Source organism: Chrysochloris asiatica, unplaced genomic scaffold (genome assembly GCF_000296735.1).
Source record: "Chrysochloris asiatica unplaced genomic scaffold, ChrAsi1.0 scaffold00010, whole genome shotgun sequence".
Classification (NCBI taxonomy): Eukaryota; Metazoa; Chordata; class Mammalia; order Afrosoricida; family Chrysochloridae; genus Chrysochloris; species Chrysochloris asiatica.
Window position 1 is genome coordinate 3,736,345 of NW_006408528.1, and position 20,921 is coordinate 3,757,265.

Sequence of the window (20,921 nt, forward strand, 5' to 3'; positions counted from 1 at the left end):
AGAGACAGAGTCCTGGTGTGGAACTGCAGGTTAATACACTGGACTGTAAGGTCAGTTTGAACTGCAAGGTTGGCAGTCCAAGCTCACCAGTCGCTCCTGGGAAACCTTATACAGTGTTACTATTCAGCGGCACTAAACAACAACTGTTAAGTGCCGTCGAGTTGGTTCCGACCCATAGTAACCCTATATAGGGTTTGCAAGGAGTTGCTGGTGATCTTGAACCACTGACCTTGCATTTCAAACTGCTTTGAAGTCTGGTGCATTAATCCACAGTGCCACAGCATTGAACTGCAAGGCCTGTGGTTCAAGCTCATCAGCTGCTCCTTGGAAACCCTATACAGGGTCACTATGGGTCATAATCAACTCGACAGCACTCACAAAACAGCACACACACATATAGCGTAGTGGTTACGAATCGGGCTGCTAACCTCAAGGTCGGCAGTTTGAAACTACCAACTCCAGGGTACTTAATATATATATATATATATTTGTTGTTGTTGTTAAGTGCCGTGGAGTTGGTTCCAACTCATAGTGACCCTGCACAAGGTTTCTGAAGCTGCGGATCTTTACAGGAGCAGAAAGCTTCATTTTTCTCCCGCGCAACAAGTACTTAACAACAACAACAACAACAAATATATATATATATATATATATATATATATATATATTTGTTGTTGTTGTTGTTAAGTACCATAGAGTCGGTTCCGATCCATAGCGACCCTGTACAGGTTTCCGAGGGTGTAAATCTTTATGGGAGTAGAAAGCCTCATCTTTCTCCTGCGGAGCAGCTGGTAGTTTCGAACCGCCGACCTTAAGGTTCGCAGCCCGATTCGTAACCACTATGCTACCAGAGCTCCATATATATATATACACACACACACACGCACACATACATATATATACATATATGTGTATATATATGTATGTGTGTGTATGTATATATATATATAATTAGTATGTGTTTATCTGAAAGTGAAGATTGGATGGATCTAGTGCCCTCTAAGAATGAGTAATAGGAGTGCTTATTTTCTTCTCCCCAATCCAATTAGTATGTTTTAAGATTTATGCTTATTCAAATCCTAAGCTTCTTTGCAGAGACTGCCGAGACCACTAAGCTGTATTACAGAAACTAGGGTATGAATTGTGATAGATGTTTTCATCTTCATGAAGCATAATGAAGTGCTTTTTCATGTAGGGAGCATTATAGCTCCATATGGTAAGCACGGGTCTGCAAATCACAAGGTCCACAGTTCGAGCTCACTAGCTCCACAGGAGAAAGGTATTTCCCCAAATCTCAAACCTCTTTGATCAGTTTTCTTGTTAGGGTCTCTAGCCATTGGTTGCATTAACAAAAAAAGAAAGGGAAAAAAAAAAAAAAACAAAACTTTCCTAATATCTAAACTCATTATTATTGTCAACATTTTCTCTATATACTATTATATATCTTTTTAGTACTTCCAAAGTTTCTTATCATTTTATATCAACAACCAATTCTTTTCCTGAGAATGAAATCCAGAAGTTACTATATTGCAGTAGGCAATAAACTCTTTCAAAAATGCGTTTCACCCTAAAAGCCTTATCTTCATAATTGATACTATAAATAGCACTCTGGTTAGTTACAGTAGCCATGTCATATAAACTGTATAGGCTTATCCACTTAATAATATTTACTTCAAAAATCACTTATGGACATGAAAACTCATCATCTTTAGTCTGCTTATTATGAAAGTTGTTGCAAACAAATTGTTTCTTACTCATAGCAACCCCGTATAGGGTTTCTGAGGAGTGGCTGATGAGTTTGAACTGCCAACCTTTGAACATCCAGGACTCCGAGATATTATGAAGGTGATGTTGTTAAACAGCACCTTCGAGTCAGTTCAGAATCACAGTGACACTGTATAGGGTTTCCAAGGAGTGGCTGATGAATTTGAATCCCCAACCTTACAGTTCAAACCGACCTTGCATTCCAGTGCAATTTCCCATAGCACCACACCAGGACTCCATTATGAAAGTGCTGTTGTTTTTAAGTGCCATCAAGTCAGTTCCGACACATAACAAACCTGTATAGAATTTCCAAGGAGCAGCTGGTGAGCTTGAACCACCAACCTGTGGTTCAAACCATCTTTACAGTCCAGTGCATTAACCCACAGCACCACACCAGAACTCCATTATAAAGGTAGCAAGTAATAAAAGTGTTCCTTAATGATAGCTCCTATACCATATTCCATTGATTCCGAAATCTACTTTACCCTTTAACATGACTGGAATGATTACATCTTGCAATGTTATTGTTAAGTGCCATCGAGTTGGTTCCAACTCATGGTGACCTTGTATAGGGTTTCTGAGGAGCAGTTAGTGGATTTGAACTGCTGACCTTGTGGTTCAAACCAAAATTGCAGTTGAGTGCTTATCCTACAGCACCACTTTAAAATCACTGGGGCTAGCCAGCAGTTATCACATAGTTGTCATGGACTATACATGTAATTTGATTATCATTCCTGTTGACAATGGCAATACAGTGAAGTTTCTGTGAAAAACAAGTAAAAACAACTGAGGACCATGTGAAGATAGAAAATGAATGCTAGATCTTGGCTTAAAACTTTCAGTGATACTTTTGGTGCAATCAAGAAAGCAATGGCATCTAAACATAGAAGTGAGTAACAGTATCCTAGAAGAAAATCCTGGAGACAACAGTGGAGCACTCTTTTTTTCAGAAATGCTGCTTCATCAGCACTTGATGTTACAGAAGATGATACTTTGCAGGAAAAAACAAAGTTCATAGGAAGGATTTGGAGTCTGAATGTGAACAAACTTTAGAAATACCTTAAACAATTCATTTCTCTTATAATTTCCTTTTAATGTAAATAAAAGAGTGGTATGTTTTAAAAATCTATACAAAATGATTTCAAAAACCATAAAATAAAGATTAGAGTTGATAATAGATCATTGCATCCTAGTTTTTTTGCAGCCATTTTTCTTCCTTTTGAATATCTTAGACTTTGTAAATTTATGTTATTGCCATTACTAGCTAAAGCATCATTCAATTAAAAAAAAAATTCTAATCACTCTAGAGCTTAATAGATTAAAATTCATGTGTGGTAAGCCACACCTTGTTGTTGTTAAGTGCCATTGAGTCGGTTCCGACCCATAACAACCCTTGTACAGGGTTTCTGAGGCTGTAAATCTTTACGGGAGTAGAAAGCCTCATCATTCTCCCGCGGAGCAGCTGGTAGTTTCGAACCGCTGACCTTAAGGTTCGCAGTCCAATTCGTAACCACTACACTACCAGAGCTCTCTTAAGCCACACCTTAGAACCTGTAATTAAGACTTTCAGTTTGACTACAACATTTGAAAACACACTGGGTATCTCCATCCAGTCTCAATGCATATGTTTCAGGCTGGAACTCACATAGGTTTCATTTGTATTTATTTTTTAGCTTCTTTGAACAACAATGAGCTCTTTTCTTTTGAAGTTTTCATAGCCCCAAAGCAAATATCATACATGCCACATAGTTTGTATTTTCAGCCAAACTGTGTCAATATGGTAAAATTATTATGTAAGTTTGATTTGCCTACCTAGCAATGTGCTGGTCATATATTATGTGCTAAACAAGCAGCAGTTGTAATTGTTATTTTTAACCATGTTAATTCCAAGGGACAGAAAATGGCAAGGTTCCTAATGGCACCATCTCTAATCTGTTATCCTTGTTCATTGTTATAGGTCGAGCTCGCTGTCCAAATATAAGTGCTTTACAAGAGGTACGGAGCTGCAATGAGCATCCTTGCACTGTGTACCACTGGCAAACTGGTCCCTGGGGTCAGTGCATCGAGGACACCTCAGTATCATCCTTCAACACAACTACAACTTGGAACGGAGAAGCCTCTTGCTCTGTCGGCATGCAAACAAGAAAAGTCATTTGTGTACGAGTCAATGTGGGCCAAGTGGGCCCTAAAAAGTAAGGGCTTTAGAATGAAAAGCGTAAATACTGTGGTCAGCCATTCAGAGGATTCATTCAGGCTTCGCTGGCTTCGTAAAGTGGAGCATTTCGATTTTTACCATACCTGTCGTCAAGTGTAAAATGTGTTTGTTTTGAATGCCAGCTACTTATAAAGTTATAATAGCCGGAGAGTCTTGTGTCTGAGATCCATAAATTGTGAAGGAAACTTTCTACATGGTACCTACTTTCTGTTTTATAGGAGTACTTTCTGCTTTTACTAAGCTAGTAAGGCAATGAAAGAAGTGCTTGCTTTAGGCCTGATTGATCAGTAATGACACTGCGAAGTTGTGACAGTGTCGGTCATTCATGACCTCCTACGTACCCGTAGGCTATGGAGGCTGCCAATGTAGTTTAATTGGGTAGTAACCTTCTATGCTCTGCCTTTCAACTCTCCTAGAAAATACTATATCAAAAATACTGAGATCAAATTTATTACTTCTTCCAATGGTTAAAATAGTAAGCTATTTACTTTGAAGAGAGAGCCTTGGGGAACGATGAATGGTCTAAGTAGAGAAACTCTCAGACTCTCGTTGTGGTTCTGAGCAATATGATAACAAGGAAAACAATTTGCTAGCAGGAAGGACAAAGGACCAGAGACTTGGTATAAGTGCCTTTGAGAAATATAAACAAAAACAAGTAACTGAGCATTCACTGTTAGACTAATCAATACTTAGAAAAAGTTAATTAAAAGTAATCAGTTCTAAAAATATACTTCATCCCAGGGGGAGAACCACTTACCTAGACAACGTAAGCTTTTAAACTTCAACATCTTAGTCATATGTAACATGACAAGTTAAATCAGTCAATATTTTATACATGAGAAATTGGTTCATGTTTTTCCAGTACTTTGTCAAATGGTTAAGTATTATATATGCTCTTAAGCATGCTGCTTAACTTCTGGCAGGAGTAAATGCAAAATAATAATAATAGCAACACTCAATAAATGTTAGAATTATTTTCTCTCATGAATTTGAGGTATTTATTAGTGTTTCAGGGAAATTAAAATATTATATTTGATGCATGAAAAACTCCAGAGGGATGCATAAGATTCCCATTATGAGTTATTTTTCCTTGCCAGCTACAGGTGTTAGGGATATTTTGCCCAGTGCTCTATTTGCATAGATAGATTGAAATTAGGAAACATTAAAAAATATATACCATAAGAGATTTAAATCAATTGAGATAATAGTCTACATGCTTAATGGGTAGCCCCAAACCAATATTTTGATAGAAATTATGATGTTATATGAATCTAACTCTAGAAATTAATGGACAACATATTGAAGTTCAGTAATGATAACCACAGAAGGAGAAATCTCAAGTCCTGGCAGTTTCTGTGTCTCGTTGAGACTAATACAGAGGTAGAAACATTTACTGAAGAGAATTATAACCTTCCTGATGGAGCAAAGGGATAGATCACTGCCCTAAATTTCTCAATATGTTCATTCTGTTCCTGTTTTATAATTAATCATTTACAAATGCAAATGTTGATGTTTTCCTCATTACATAAACTATAAAGTATGTTTGCCTCATAATGGATAACAATAAGCAAATACTTATGTACAAACCTGTGTGTTAAAGACCATGCTAAATTAGCCTACTCTCATCAAGTCATTTCTAACTCAGAGTGACCCTGTAGGGCAGAGTAGAACTGCTCCATAGGGTTTCCAAAGCTATACATCCTAACAGAAACAGACTGTGTTCACTTTTCTCCCGCAAAGTAGTAAAGGTTCAAACCTCCAATGCTTCTGTTAGCAGTCCAATAATTAACCCACTGCACCACCAGGCTCTTTCATGCTGGATTAACCCACCAAAACCCACTGCCATCGAGTAGATCCCAACTCATATGAACCCTATAAAACTGGGTAGACTGCTGCTTAGGCGTTCAAGATTAAATCTTTATGATGGCAGCAGACAGCCTCATCTGGTGGGTTTGAAATCACCAAGCTTGGGGGTTTTCTTAATGTTTTCTCCTAGTAATAAACGTTAACTCCTATCACATCTGTTTTATTTGACCTCAGTGCTTTTATCCCACAGCACCACTAGGACTCCTTCATGCTACCTTGTTGTTGTTGTTGTTGTTGTAAGTGCTGTCGAGTCAGTTCTGACCCATAGTGATGTTATATAGGATTTATGAAGCTATAAATCTTTGCAGAAGCAGAAAGCCTCATCTTTCTCCCACTGAGGGACTGGAGGACTCAATCTGCCAATCTTGTGGTTCACAGTCCAGTGCTTATCCTAAAGACCCATGCCTCTTCTCATGCTGAATTAGCTTCATTAAATCTGTCAATAGGAAGTGTATCCTGAAGCTCTATATCTCACTACTATGATAACCCATTAAAATTTTGCTTCAAATTTACAACTTTATGCATATGTTGTGGCGGTAGTGGTGTGCCATGGAGTTGGTTCTGACTCATAGCGACCCTGCATGCGGTTTCTGAGGCTATGAATCTTTATGGGAACAGAGAGCCTTATCTTTCTCTTGTGGAAACGGCTTGTAGTTTTGAATTGCTGACCTTGAGTTTAGCTGCCCAACTTGTAACCACTGTGCTATTTGTAAAGTTAAATAGATTTACTTTGCCCTTTAAATTTGGAAAAATTAACTTAATATTGAGTATTCAAAAGAAAATGTTTTGCCCATCTCCTTAAATGCTAGGTAAAATCCAATGAATGCTTTTTAATTTCCAGACATTTGAAACAAAAATGCAAATAGAAACCTTGTTTTAAACTCCTCTTAATAAAACAGATTACTGTGCAATGGTAAAATCAATGTTATTGATCTTATCTCTCCTCCTAGTAACAGACTTCAGCTCCTATCACATCTGTTTAATTTGACCTTGAATAAGATTTGGGGGAAAATCAATTCCTTGATTTAAACCACTAACACTAAATACAAACAGTACAAAGGAGAAAAGAAGCATGTTGACTGAACCAATTGCTTCTCCAAAGGAAGTCTGAATTAGTTTTATTGGATGTAATCTAGGCTGTATAATTTATCATTGTGTGTTCATTTAACAACTTTGTTGTTAGTAATTTTGTTCACCACAGTTAGCCAAGTATCTTGCTGTGGACATTTCTAAACGATAACTGAATGTTTGGAAATTGTCAGTAATAACACAGTAATTCTATTGATTCAGTCAGGGCTAAAATTCGAAGAGCTTGCAATTGAGTAATGCTTCCCCATTGTTAAAGTTACAAAATTCCCTGATTGAAAAGGACTGCTTTCAATAATAATTGCTAACCAATATTTCCATAGTTTGTATGTAGAATTAATGTATTGTATGTAGAGTTTTGCCATATAATGTTTTCTGGATAAGAGGGCAGGTTAAATTGTATTTCTAATGATTCACAATCTCAATTATAGCTATGCATTACCTTCTGTAATTCACATTTAGATTTCTTTGTAGTTCATGACTCAAAGTGGTAATAGTAACTAGAGAAAATACAAGTTATTCTCAGTGGCAATCAGGGAGACTATTTCTTTTTGAAATGTTGAAGCCTATATATTTTTAAAATGCATTTGCAAATAAACCCCAATGGCTTAAAAAGAGAAAGGAAAGTATCTATATAATTGATTACAGCATAATATTTATGCATGAGATAGGACATATATATAGATAATAAAATAAAGTGCTATAAAGAAATTATGGGAAAGAGATTAATGGTGTTCTTTTTTTCACTCATATTTCAGTTCTGAAAACCTGGTTATCTTATTGGATGAAAGACAATTTATCATGACCTACAAAAATTTTGGCTTCCCCATGTGAAGTATTTTTAAATTCTACTTCTCACTAATTGGTTAGTTTATTCCAGTAAGAGTTATATGGGTTGTTAAGATTATTTCGTAGATTAGTTATCAGTGATTTATATGACTTCAAAAAGAAATGAGAATACAGAGAAGTCTGTGAGAGCAAGACCTCAGTGAGCCTGCCTTGGTTTTCTGGGTCTTACAGTTTTCCACCATTGATAGGTGTTGTCTTACCACTTCTCTTCCCTTAGTATTAGTGGAAGATCTTTGAGTTTAATTCTCTGAGAGGTTCCAGTCTTCACAGATTTTACTGTATGAGAGGGCTTTAAAAAGTTCATGGGGGGAAAAAAAGTGTGGAAAAATCGAGTTGAAAGAAAATGAAAAATTTCCAAAAACATTTGAAGTCACTTTGTATTGCTGGGGGTGTGGTGGTGGTATGCCGTGAAATTGGTTCCAACCCATAGCAACCCTGCATAGGGTTTCTGAGGCTGTATATCTTTATAAGAGCAAAAAGCCTCATCTTTCTCCCGTGGAATGGGTAGTAGTTTTGAACTGCTGACCTAGAGGTTAGTAGCCTGACTCATAACCATTAAGCTACTAGAGCTTCTTCCCTTTGTATGAAGTTACATTTAAATATTTGAATTATATTATTGTATTTTGTTGTCCTAGTATAAATTGTCTTCTAGTGTGAATGTTCATGGTCAACATTTGCCCACTAACAATAATAAAACTGGACCATGAAGCTGTAGGGAAGAATTGGGAAGTTTGAAAATCATATGTATATAATGAACAATTCGATACACTTAGATCTCATATTACCATCTACCTAAAATGATATTTTAAGAAGTACAAATCTTGTACAAATTAAGACACTTTTGTGGTTTATCATTCTTACTTATTATTGTGGTCCCAATAAACATACAAGAAGGCTTCAAAAAGTTCATGGGTATAACCATGGCAATGAAACGATATACAATAGGATGAATGTAAAGCTAATGTTCTCCCATGTAATCTATCACATAATTCACAATAAAACACTTTTTTTAAAAGTTCATGGGAAATCCCATTACCTTTTAATTCCATGTTTCCACACTTTTTGAAGCCCCCTCATATTTTTGAAAATAATAATAATTGAACTCTTTTTACCGTTATTTGTGTAAATCACACAGTATTGTATTTTTCTGGTTGGGTAGTTGTGTTTCTTTTTATTTAGTAGCACTAACAGTTAAGTGTTCACTGCTGACCAAAAGATTGGTAACTCAGACCTGTTCATTGCCCCTGGTGATCTGCTTCCCTAAAGAATACAGCCAAGAAAATGCTATGTTGTTGTTGTTAAGTGCCGTGAAGTTGGTCCCAACTCATAGCCACCTTGTATAGGGTTTCCAAGGATCGGCTGGTGAGTTTGAACTGCCTACCTTGCAATCCAAACTGATCTTGCAGTCTAGTACTTATTCTACAGCGAATTCAAGAAAATCCTTGGCCTTTATTCTATTCTGTCATATGGTTTCATTATAAATCAAAAGCGACTCAAAGGCACCTAACAACCATTTATGTTTACATGTTTTGTTTCAAAAAAGATATTACAGTCTATAAAAATAGAAAAATATTCAAAGTCTCATGAACTAAAACGTTATTGTTACATGCCAGCAAGTACATTTGCAAAGAGTGACTTTGTGGTCCATGCATTATATTGCAAGACCACATCAGGGTTCCAAAATTAAAACTAGAGACACAAGAAAAAGTAAGAATAGAGATGCTAAATGAAATGAGAGATAAAGCAAAAGCTGTTTATTATAATTGTATGATTTATTATGATATATGTAATGTATAGCTATAAGTACAATAATTTTGAGAATGTACATTGTTACGAAGGTATTTTATGTTACACATATTTTGTAAAAATAAAATAGAATAATTAAATTTATTTATACAAACATGTAGAATTGGATCCTTAGTTGCTGATCTGAATTTCCATAAAATTTTTCATACGGCATATTAGAAATATGTATTTTATATTGGAGAAATTATTATAAAGGAATAAGATATAAGTATATTTTAGATGGCATAGTTACTGTTATCAAAAGTATATATCCTGCATGAAGATGCTTTACTGAGCTCCAATTTGAAAGAATTGATGTAGCTGTATGGTTCTTGTCAAAACGAAAGAGTATCCTGGGACTCAAATAACACAAATTTATGATTGTCTAAAAATGAATCCCAAAAGATACTAAATGGTTTGATTTTCTGAGTTATTTTTGAGAACTCGTCATTTCTATTTGCCTTTTCTAGGTGTCCTGAGGGCCTCCGGCCTGAAACAGTGAGGCCTTGCCTGCTCCCTTGTAGGAAGGATTGTAGCGTGACACCATATAGTGATTGGACAGCATGTCCCTCTACATGTAAAGAAGGTATGGTATGTAAAAGTTCAAGGGCTATTCACTCGGAAAAAAATATTCAGTAAGACCCCAAATCCTCCTGGCTGAATAATGTTCATGATTTCTACACAGAGATGTGTAAAAATATAACTTTGATGTGTCCCTAGACAGTAATATAGTTTTAGAGTACTAAATGAGTACCTTTCATGCTCAAAATTTTATGATACAGATAAAAGCTAAATGATTCTAGATTTTATGAATTGATAATGTTTATTTTTACATTAAATATAAAGAATAGTTGTTTTTGTTATTAAGTGCTATCGAGTCGGAACTGACTCATAGTGACTACATAGGATTTCCAAGGAGAGACTGGTGGGTTTGAGCTTCTGACCTTGTGGTTAACAGTCCAATGCTTATCGTACAGTGCCATGACAGAACTCCAAAATAGTGGTTATATATAATTCAAAAAGAATATATTTTGCTTTTATTAATATACCTGGCTTCCAATCAACTTAATGACAAGAAATAGCCCCTGGACCACAGCACTACAGATTTAAATGTGAGACCCAAAGGATGGGAAAAGGAAAACTGGCCAAATTGCTTCTAGACCAAGACTTAATAACCCTGAGGTATTTGCAGGATATGGATTTGCTTCCAAATTGGTTTGGTTTTGCTTTTATTATTCACAAGACCTTACATTATCAAGACATACAATTTGATAATTCTTCCCATACTCTCCAGGATAAATGTACCAACATCATCCAGGAGACTTATGTAATCTCTTGTCTCAGTTTTATAAATTACTTGTGTAGTCTCTTGTCTCACTTGTATAAATTACACTATGTCTACTATTTATTTTATATTTCCGACAACTAGAGAACATTTTTCTTGAATTTTCTTCATACTTCTATTTTGTTTATGGTTATTGATTCTAACTAGAAAAAATTCAGTTAAAAATCAACTTTTAGTTTAACAATGAAACAGTTATTTTAAATTGACAAATTATTTAGCTAAAGTTACTATATCATATTATACATTTAATAAAAATGGATTGTTTTTATAGGGATCGTCATTTTATACTCTTGAAACAAGAATCCTGGTGTAGCACGTTAGGATAAGCTCTGGACTGTCGACCACAAGGTTGACCACAATTCAAACATGCCAGCCAGTCCTCAGAAAGCATATACAGGGTTGTCATCAGTTGGAATCAACTCCATGGCACTTAATAACACAACAACATTATTGAAACATAAGCCCCTTCTTATGCATTTACTATTTTGAATACCAAATAAAATTTAACTATAAAGTGAGCAATAATTTTTAAAATTACTTTTAAACTCTAGGCATCTAAAGAGCTTTTGAAAGAAAAAGTTATATGTATTTTTAATTAATGATATTAAAATTGGTTTAAAAAAAATAGTCTGACATTTCCCCCCATATTTTCTTTTTATAACTCTATTTTTTAAAAACCTAACAGCGATATCACTCAACTTTGTCACGGCCAGCAACAAAATTGTACTTTCTTACTGTTGTAGATATTAGTTGTCACTATAGATTACTATAAGGAGCTCTGGTAGCGTAGTGGTTACGAATCAGGCTGTGAGCCGCAAGGTCAGCAGTTTGAAATGATCAGCGGTTCTGCGGGAGAAAGATGAGGTTTTCTGCTCCCGTAAAGATTTACAGCCTCGGAAACCCTGTGTAGGGTCGCTATGAGTCGGAACCGACTCCACGGCACTTAACAACAACAACAACAACAAATAGGTTGCTATAGTGAAAAAAAAAGTTATGCTTTACAAGTAATAAATCCAAAATATAGACACTTAACTTTTGTAACCAAATGATTTAACAATCTAACATTTTTAAGTGAAAACCTTGAAAGATGAAAATCATAAGCTTTTCCTTTACAAAATATTTGAAAAAATATTTTTTTTAAAAAAAGGAGATTCTAGTAAATTGATTTTTAGATAATTATTTGTAAAAATGAAGGGTCAAGTACTTTTTTCTCATTTTTATTCTCTACTTGATAATAATTTGGGATGGTGGAATGTATGCAGGAATTAGGAGTCAGTTTAGTAGTCAATGAAGATTATACTGTAAATGTTTGAATATGCTTTTGTGGTTTTATTATGCATTATATATGTTTGGAAAGTTAAAAAAGTACAGGTCACTCATGAAAACATCACAATTGAAAATCAAATGTCTTCTTTAATTTGATCTCTGTTAATGATTTTTATAGTTCTAAGAAATTGATCTATTCTTCTCAATTAAAAATTTATAATATAAAAATAATTTTATGTGGCAAACAAAGGTAACTCATATAATGCATTTTTAAAAAAACAAATGAAAGAATAAATATATTATAAATGCTATGCATATGTAAAATAACTAACTACTTTATATATGGAAATCAACAATAAGTAAGTCAATAAATATTTATTTCATTTATAAGCAACATTTTAAAATATAAACAAATATTAATTTAATAAATAAAAATATAGTACATTTTATATGTATTACATAAGGGGGCTTCAAAATACTTCATGGAAAAATAGAATTAAAACATAATGGAATTTACCACAAACTGGAGACTTCTCATATATATAATATAATATTGTATTTATTATATCAATATTTGTGTCCATTCATTTAAAAGATTATGTATAAGTATAATAAATAAATACCTCTTGAATTATTTATTGATTGATTTCTGTATGTAAGTACCACAGTGATAGTCCTATGGAATAGATACAGTTCCTATCTTAAAGGAAGCTGTTGATCTTATTTATATATAGAACTTTTCTGTATAAACCAAATAGGGCAAATATTTACATGCTTCTGTAGCATTCATGGGAAAGCAGAAGGAGCACTAGGAAGTGAGAAAAGGAAAAAGTCTTGTGGGATCATGACTTGGGTAAATATTATTGAAAAGATGGTGGAAGAGATCCTTTTGAAAGAGCAATCATAAAGGATTCCAAGTAAAGATCAGAGGCATGAAGAAAGCCTTTACTGACCATGAGAAAGATGTGTTGGAGAAGAGTATGGGACTAGATCATTGGGTCCAGGGTGTATGTAGGAACGTTGTGATGTGAAGTTGTACAGAAGAATGGAGTCAGGTTATGGGAAAACAAGTTGGGCTTATTCTGCTGTCCACACTGCCACTGAGTGGATTCTGACTCATAGTGAGTCTATAGGACAGAGAAGAACTTCTCCTTAGGGTCTCCAAGGCAGTAAGTCTTTATGGAAGCGGATTGCCTCATCTTTCTCCCACAGACAAGTTCCAGGATTCCAACAGCCTACCTTTCAGTTGTCAGCCCAAACTAACCCACTCCACCACCAGGGCTCCTTCTAGTTTTTTAGTTTTTGAATTTAGGAATGAGTAAGGAGTCCTGGTGTGGCGCTGTGGGTTAATACACTAGACTGAAAAGTCATTTGAACTGCAAGGTTGGTGGTTCAATCTCACCAGCTGCTCCTAGGAAACTCTATACAGGTTTGCTATAGGTTGGAACCAACTTGATGGCCCTTAACAACAACAAAATTAGTTTATGGTATAACAAAGAACAGAAATTCTGTTTTGATAGTGCCTGGATCACATAGCAACCAGGTCACGTTAGGCAGGGCATTTGCGCTTTCCAAGTCTTGGTTATAACATCTATGAATTGCTCCATACCTCAAATCAGATAATATATAACAAAGTGTTGTATGTTTTGTGAACTGTTGTCCAATTGCCCAACTTTCTCATGCATATGATGCAACTGAAATACCATGGCTTGATTCAGGTGCATCTTAGATCTCAAACGGATATTTTTGCTCTTGAACACTAGAGAGGTGTTGTGCAACACTTTTCCCTATGGCACTATGTTATTTGGTTTCTTGACTGCTTCTTCCGTAAGTGTTGATTGTGGATTGAAGCCTTTGATTACTTCAGCCTTCTCTTCATTTAACATGATGTTATTTATTGGTCCATTTGATTTTTGTTTTTATTTGCACTGAGGTGCAACCAATACTAAAGGCTGTGATCTTTGATCATCATTAGTTAAGTATTTTAAATTCCCTTCACTTTCAGCAAGCAAGATTGTATCATCTTCATATGACAGGTTGTTAACAAATCTTCCTAAAATTTTGATGCCACGGTCTTCATATAATCCAGTTTTTCAGATTATTTGCTTAGCATACAGACTGAATAAGTATGGTGATTTTAAGCCACTCAGTATCCCTTTATTTTGTTCAAATGACTGACTCTTGCTCTATGTACAGCACAATCAAATGTTCTAGAATGTCCATTCTTCACAATGTTATCTATAGTTTTTCATGATCCACACAGTTAAAAGCATTTGCATAGTCAATAAAGCACAATTAAACATCTTTCTGATATTCTCTACTTCCAGCTAAGATCCATCTGTCATCAGAAATGATATTCTTAGTTCCATATCCTGCTCTGAATCCAGCTTGAGTTTTTGGCAGTTTCCTGTCAATGTACTGTTGCAGTCATATTTTAATTATCTTCAGAAAAATGTTACTTGCATGTGATATTAACAATAAGTTTGATGATTTCCACTTTCTGTTTTGTCACCTCTCTTTGGAATGGGCACAAATATGAATCTCTTTCAATCAGTTGGTCAGGTAGCTGTCTTCAAATTCCTTGGCATAGAGAAATGCATGCCTATAATGCTGATCAGTTTGTTGAAAGATTTCAATTTGTATTCTGTTAATTCCTACAGCCTTGTTTTTTGCCAACACTTTCTGCCTGGGAAATGTTGAGCAAGTTCTTCCCTTTAGATTTTATAACTCCAAGATTTTGTACCTTTCTGAAAAATATATGAGTTTGTCTTCTCGAACTGCCCTTTGAAATTTTCCATTCAGCTTTTTTGCATCATTTCTTCCATTCACTGTAGTATCTCTACTCTGGAGAGGAACTTTAAAAGCTGAAAGAACTAAGAAATCATTAAGCCTCAACTTACAATACTGAAGGATTCTATGGGCAAAATATTGAATGATGCAGAAATCATCAAAAGAAAATGGAAGATATATGAAGAGCTATTGTACCAAAAAGAAATGGATGATGTTCAACCATTTCAAAAGGTAGCATATGATCAAGACCCATTGGTTGTGAAGGAAGAAAACCTAACTAGACTTAATGCAACATTAGAAATATGATTGTTGTCAACCCTACCTCAGGGTTGACTATTGAAAACAAAGTTCCCCTTAATGACATGGATGGAGCAAAGCTTCATTTGCTAATGGGGCACAACTCAAAATGAGGAGGAAAAGCTGCAAATATTCATAATAATTAATCATTGAAACCTGGAATGTACAAGTATGAATCTAGGAAAACTGGTAGTCATCAAAAATGAAATGGAATGCATGAGACTGACAGCCTAGGAATTTGTGAGTTGAAATGAAGAGGTATTGACTATATTGTGTCATACGATCGTAGGGTTTACTATGCTGGGAATAACAAATTGAAGAGGAATGGCAACACATTCATTGTCAGAAAGTATATCAACATCTAGCTGTAAGAACAATGCTGTTTGTGATAGGATAATATCTATATGATTACAAGAAAGATCTGTTAATATGACTATTACTCTAATTTACACACCAGCCAATAAAGCTAGTTATGATGAAATTTAAACATTTTACCAACATCTTCAGTCTGAAATTTATTAAAAATACAATTAAGATACATTGGCAATTATTAGTTATTGGAAATTGAAAGTTGAAAACAAAGAGAAAGTATGAATAGTTAGAAAATAAGGCCTTGGTAATAGAAACCAATTCTGGAAATTGGATAATAGAATTTTGCAAAACTAATGCCTTATTCATTGAAAATACCCTTTACCAGCAACATAATGGAGCCTGTACATATGGACCACACCAGAAGTAATACACCAGAATCAAATTACTGTATCTATAGGACCATCACTCTTCTATCAGTTTGCTGTACTGTGGTGGTTTGTATGTTGCTGTGATGCTAAAAGCTATACCGCAAGTATTTTAAATACCAGCACAGTCACTAATGGTGGACACATTTCATCTGAGCTTACAGACTGAGACAGACAAGGAAGAAGGAGAGGCAGAGTTCTTCTGAATGGTTAACTACTGAAAACCTTATGAATAGCATTGGAACATTGTTAGAGCAGGAAGATGAGCTCCTTAGGTTGGAAGGCACTCAGAGTATGATTGGGGAAGAGCTACTTCCTTAAAGTAGAGTGATGTGAATGGAATAAAGCTTTCAGAATCTTCCTCTGCTAAAATGAGGAGGAACAGCTGTAACATCGATCAATAATTAAAACATGAGATATAAAAGTATCAATCTAGAAAAATTGGAAGTTGTCAAAAATAAAACAGAATGCATAAAGACTGATATCCCAGGTATTAGTGGCCTGAAATGGACTGGTATTGGCTATTTGAATCAGACAGTCTCAGATGGTTTACTAAGCCAGGTGTGACAAATTCAAGAGGAATGATGTCACTTTCATCATCAAAAAGAACATCTCAAGATCTCTCTTGAAGTATAGTGATGTCTATTATAGGATAATAGCCATACACTTACAAGAATGGCCAGTTAATACCACTATTCAAATTTATGCACCAACCACTAAAATGAGTGACAATAAAATTGAAAAATTCTACAAAAGATTTCTGCCTAAAATCGAATAAACATTTAATCAAGATGTATTGATAATTACTAGTGATTGGAATGTGAAGGTTGGAAATGAAGAGTAAGGATCAGTAGTTATAAAAAATGGCTTTGATGATAGAAATTATGCTGGCGACCACATGGTGTTGTTGTTGTTGTTAAGTGCCATGGAGTCTTTTCTGACTCATAGTGACCCTACACAGGGTTTCTGAGGCTGCAAATCTTTACGCGAGCAGAAAGCCTCATCTTTCACCCACTGAACAACTGGTAGTTTTGAACTGCCAACCTTGATGTAAGCAGCCCGATTTGTAACCACTACACTGCCAGAGCTCCTTGGAGACCATATGATAGATTTTGCTAAATTAATGGTTTATTCATTTGTAAATACTTTTTAAAACAAGATAAAAGGCAAGTATACATGTGAGTCTTACCAGATAGAATACTCAGCAGTCAAGTTGATTACATCTGTGGGAAGAAACACTGGAGAAGCTAAGTATCATTAGCTAAAACAAGGCCAAAGTTGACTGAGGAACAAATCATGAATTGCTCCATATGCAAGTAAAGGATTAAGTTGAAAAAAATTAAAACAGGTCCATGGGAACAAAAATAGACCTTCAACATATCTCACCTGAATTTAGAGACCATATCAACAACAAATTTGATTCATTAGACACTAACGACTGAAGACCATAGATGACATCAAGAACCATAAGCAGGAAGAAAGCAATAGGTCATTAAAAAGAAAGGAAAGAAAGACCAAAATGGATGCCAGAAGACACTCTGAAACTTGCTTTCCAGCATAGAGGTACTAAAGTGAATAAAAGAAATGAGGAAGTAAAAGAACTGAACAGAAAATTTTAAAGGGCCATCTGAGAAGACAAAGTCAAGTATTATAAAAGAAATGTGCAAGGATGTGTAGTTAGAAATTCAAAAGGAAGAAGACACTCAGTATTTCTCAATCTAAAAGAACTAAAGAAAGAATTCCAACCTCCCTTTTCAATATTGAAATATTCTATGGACAAAATATTGAATGATGCAGAAAGCATCAAAAGAAGATGAAAGAAACACATAAAGTCACTGTACAAAAAAGAAATAAATGGTGTTCAACCATTTCAAGAGGTAGCATACGTTCAAGACCCTGTGGTAGTGAAGAAAGAAGACCAAACTGCTCTGAAGGCATTGGTGAAAAGCAAGGCTGCAAGAAATCATTCTACAAATTGATGAAGCATTGAAGGAATTTATTCATCTGGCCCAAGGAATTTGAGACAGCTTCCTGGCCAACCAATTGGAAGAGATCCATATTTGTGTATATACTAGAGAGTTAATCAACAGAATGTGAAAATCATCAAGAAATATTAATAACCATTCAAGTAAAGTTTTGCTGAAGATTATTGAAAAATGGATGCAACAGCACATCAACAAGGAATTGCCAAAAATTCAAGTCAGATTCAGAAGAGGAAATGAAACAAGGGGTATCACTGCTGATCTCAGAAATTAATCTTGGCTGAAAGCAGAGAACACCAGAAAAATGTTATGTGGATCATGGCAAGCTATAGATAACATTTTGAAAAACTAGTATTCCAGAATACTTAATTATGCTCATGAGGAACATGTACATAGACTAAGAGTCATTAGAAGAGAACAAGGGGATTCTGAATGGTTTGAAATGAGGAATGGCGTATGCCAGGGTTGTATCCTTTCACCATATTGATTCAGTCTGTATGCTGAGCAAATAATCTGAGAAACTGGATTATATGAAGAAAAACATAGCATCAGGATTGGAGGAAGACTCATTAACAACTTGGGATATGCAGATGATACAACCTGGCTTGCTGAAAGCAAAGAGGACTTAAAATATTTACTTTAAAGATCAAAGACTACAGCCTTCAATATGGATTGCACCTCAATATAGAGAAAACAAAAATGCTCACAACTAGACCAATAAATGACATCATGATAAATTTAGAAAAGATTGAAATTGCCAAAGACTTCATTTTGCTTGTAATCACAATTAGCATTCATGGAAGCAACAGTTTCCATATTTCATTTGGCATATGGGTTGCATAAAACCCCTTCAAATTGTTCAAGAGCAAAGGTTATCAGTTTGGGGACTAAGGTGCACCTAAACCAAGCCATGGTACTTTCAGTTGTCTTATATGCACATGTATCATGTTTGGTAGGGTGGAGGGTCAGAGAAAAAGAAGAAGACCCCCAGTGATATGGATTGGCAAAGTGGCAGCATCAATGGGCTCAAGCATGACAACGATAGTGAGTTTGGCCCAGGATCAGGCAGTGTTTCGTTCTGCTGTGCATAAGGTCACTATGAGTTGGTACCAACTCATTGGCACCTAACAAGAACAACATATGCATGTGAAAGTTATACAATGAATAAGGAAGACCACAGAAGAATTGATGCATTTGAGTCATGGTGCTGGAGAAGAATATTAAAAGTGCCATGGACTTCCAGAAGAACAAACAAATCTGTGTTGGAACAAGTACAACCAGAATGTTCCTTAGAAGCCAGGATGGCAAGATTTGTCTCTCAATTTGGTCATGTTATCAGAAGGTGCAAATCCCTGGAGACGTTCATTATGCTTGGGAAAGTGGAGGGTTAGCGAAAAAGAGTAACACCCCCCCAACGAGATGAATTGGCACAGTGCCATCATCAGTGGACTCAAGCATAACAACATTTCTGAGGATGGCAAAGGGCCAGACAGCATTTCATTCTATTGTGCATAGGGTCACTACAAGTTGGATCGAACTCAATAGAAATTAACACAGCAACATCTGTAGTTAGATATAATGGAGAAGCTCAGTATCATCAATCTAAACAAGAGGAAGGGATAAATGTACAACTGACTACTAATTACTCATATGAAACTTCAGGAAGGCTGAAGTTGAAGAAAATGAAACCATGTCCATGAGAGCCAAAATATGACCTTGGGTGTACTCCATTTGAATTTAGAGACAATCTCAAGAACAGATTTGATGCAATTAGACACTAAAGACTAATGGCTAGCCAAGTTATGGGTTGACATCAAGATTGCCATACATGATGAAAGCTAAAAGAAATTTAAAAACCAGGAAAGAGTACTAAGACCAAAATGAATGTGAGAAGAGACTCTGAAACTGACACTTGAATGCAGAGAATTTAAAGCTATTGGAAGAATTGATAAAGTAAAGGAGCTGAACAGAAAATTTCAAAAGTCAGATGGAGAAGACAAAGTATTATAATGAACTGAGCAAAGACCTGGAATTAGAAAAACAAAAAGAAAGTATACGTTCAGCATTTCTCCAGCTGAAAAGACTGAAGAAAACATTCAAGTGCCAAGTTGTGATATTGAAGGATCCTAACAACAAACAACAATATACAGAATATTGAGTAACACAAGAAGTATTAAGAGAAGATGGAAGGAATACACAGGCATTGTACAAAAGAGAACTGGTCAATGTACAAGCATGTCATGAGTTACCATATGATCAAGATCTGATGTTAATGAAAAAAGATATCCAAGCTGTACTACTGAAGGTATTGGTGTAAAAGAAGGTTTCAGGAATTGATGGAATACAAAGTGCAATGTTTTGATAAACTGATAAAGCAATAGAGGCACTCACTCTATGCTAAGATTGGGAAGACAGCTAGCTATCTGGCTAACCAATTGGAAGAAACCCATATTTGTGCCCATTTCAAAGAAAGGTCAGCTAACAGAATGTGGAAATTGTAAAAAACAAAACAAAACAAAAAATGGTGTATATATATATATTGTTAAGTGCCGTCGAGTCGGGTCCGACCCATAGCGACCCTGTACAGGGTTTCCGAGGGTGTAAATCTTTACGGGAGTAGAAAGCCTCATCTTTCTCCCGTGGAGCGGCTGGTAGTTTCGAACTGCTGACCTTAAGGTTCGCAGCCCAATTCGTAACCACTATGCTACCAGAGCTCCATATATAATATATATATATGTATATATATATATACCATTAACATCACACACGATAAAATTTTGCTAAAAATAATTAAAAATCAATTGCAGCAATACATCCACAAGGAGTTGCAAGAAAGTCAAGCTGTATTCAGAAAAGGATGTGAAATGAGGGACATCATTGCTGATTTCAGATAGATCTTGGCTGAACGCAGAGAATACCAGAAAGATGTTTACTTGTGC

At 35.4% G+C, this 20,921-nt stretch overlaps 1 protein-coding gene across 1 annotated transcript in view; it reads left to right on the forward strand.

Annotated features, from left to right (window-relative positions):
- The window catches only part of THSD7A (thrombospondin, type I, domain containing 7A), a 306,380-nt gene that overhangs the window by 182,264 nt on the left and 103,195 nt on the right, over window positions 1-20,921 (forward strand). The window contains exons 9-10 of the mRNA XM_006834388.1: window positions 3,722-3,956; window positions 10,036-10,151. Coding sequence (XP_006834451.1) covers window positions 3,722-3,956; window positions 10,036-10,151 — 351 coding nt within the window. The remainder of the gene's footprint in view (window positions 1-3,721; window positions 3,957-10,035; window positions 10,152-20,921) is intronic.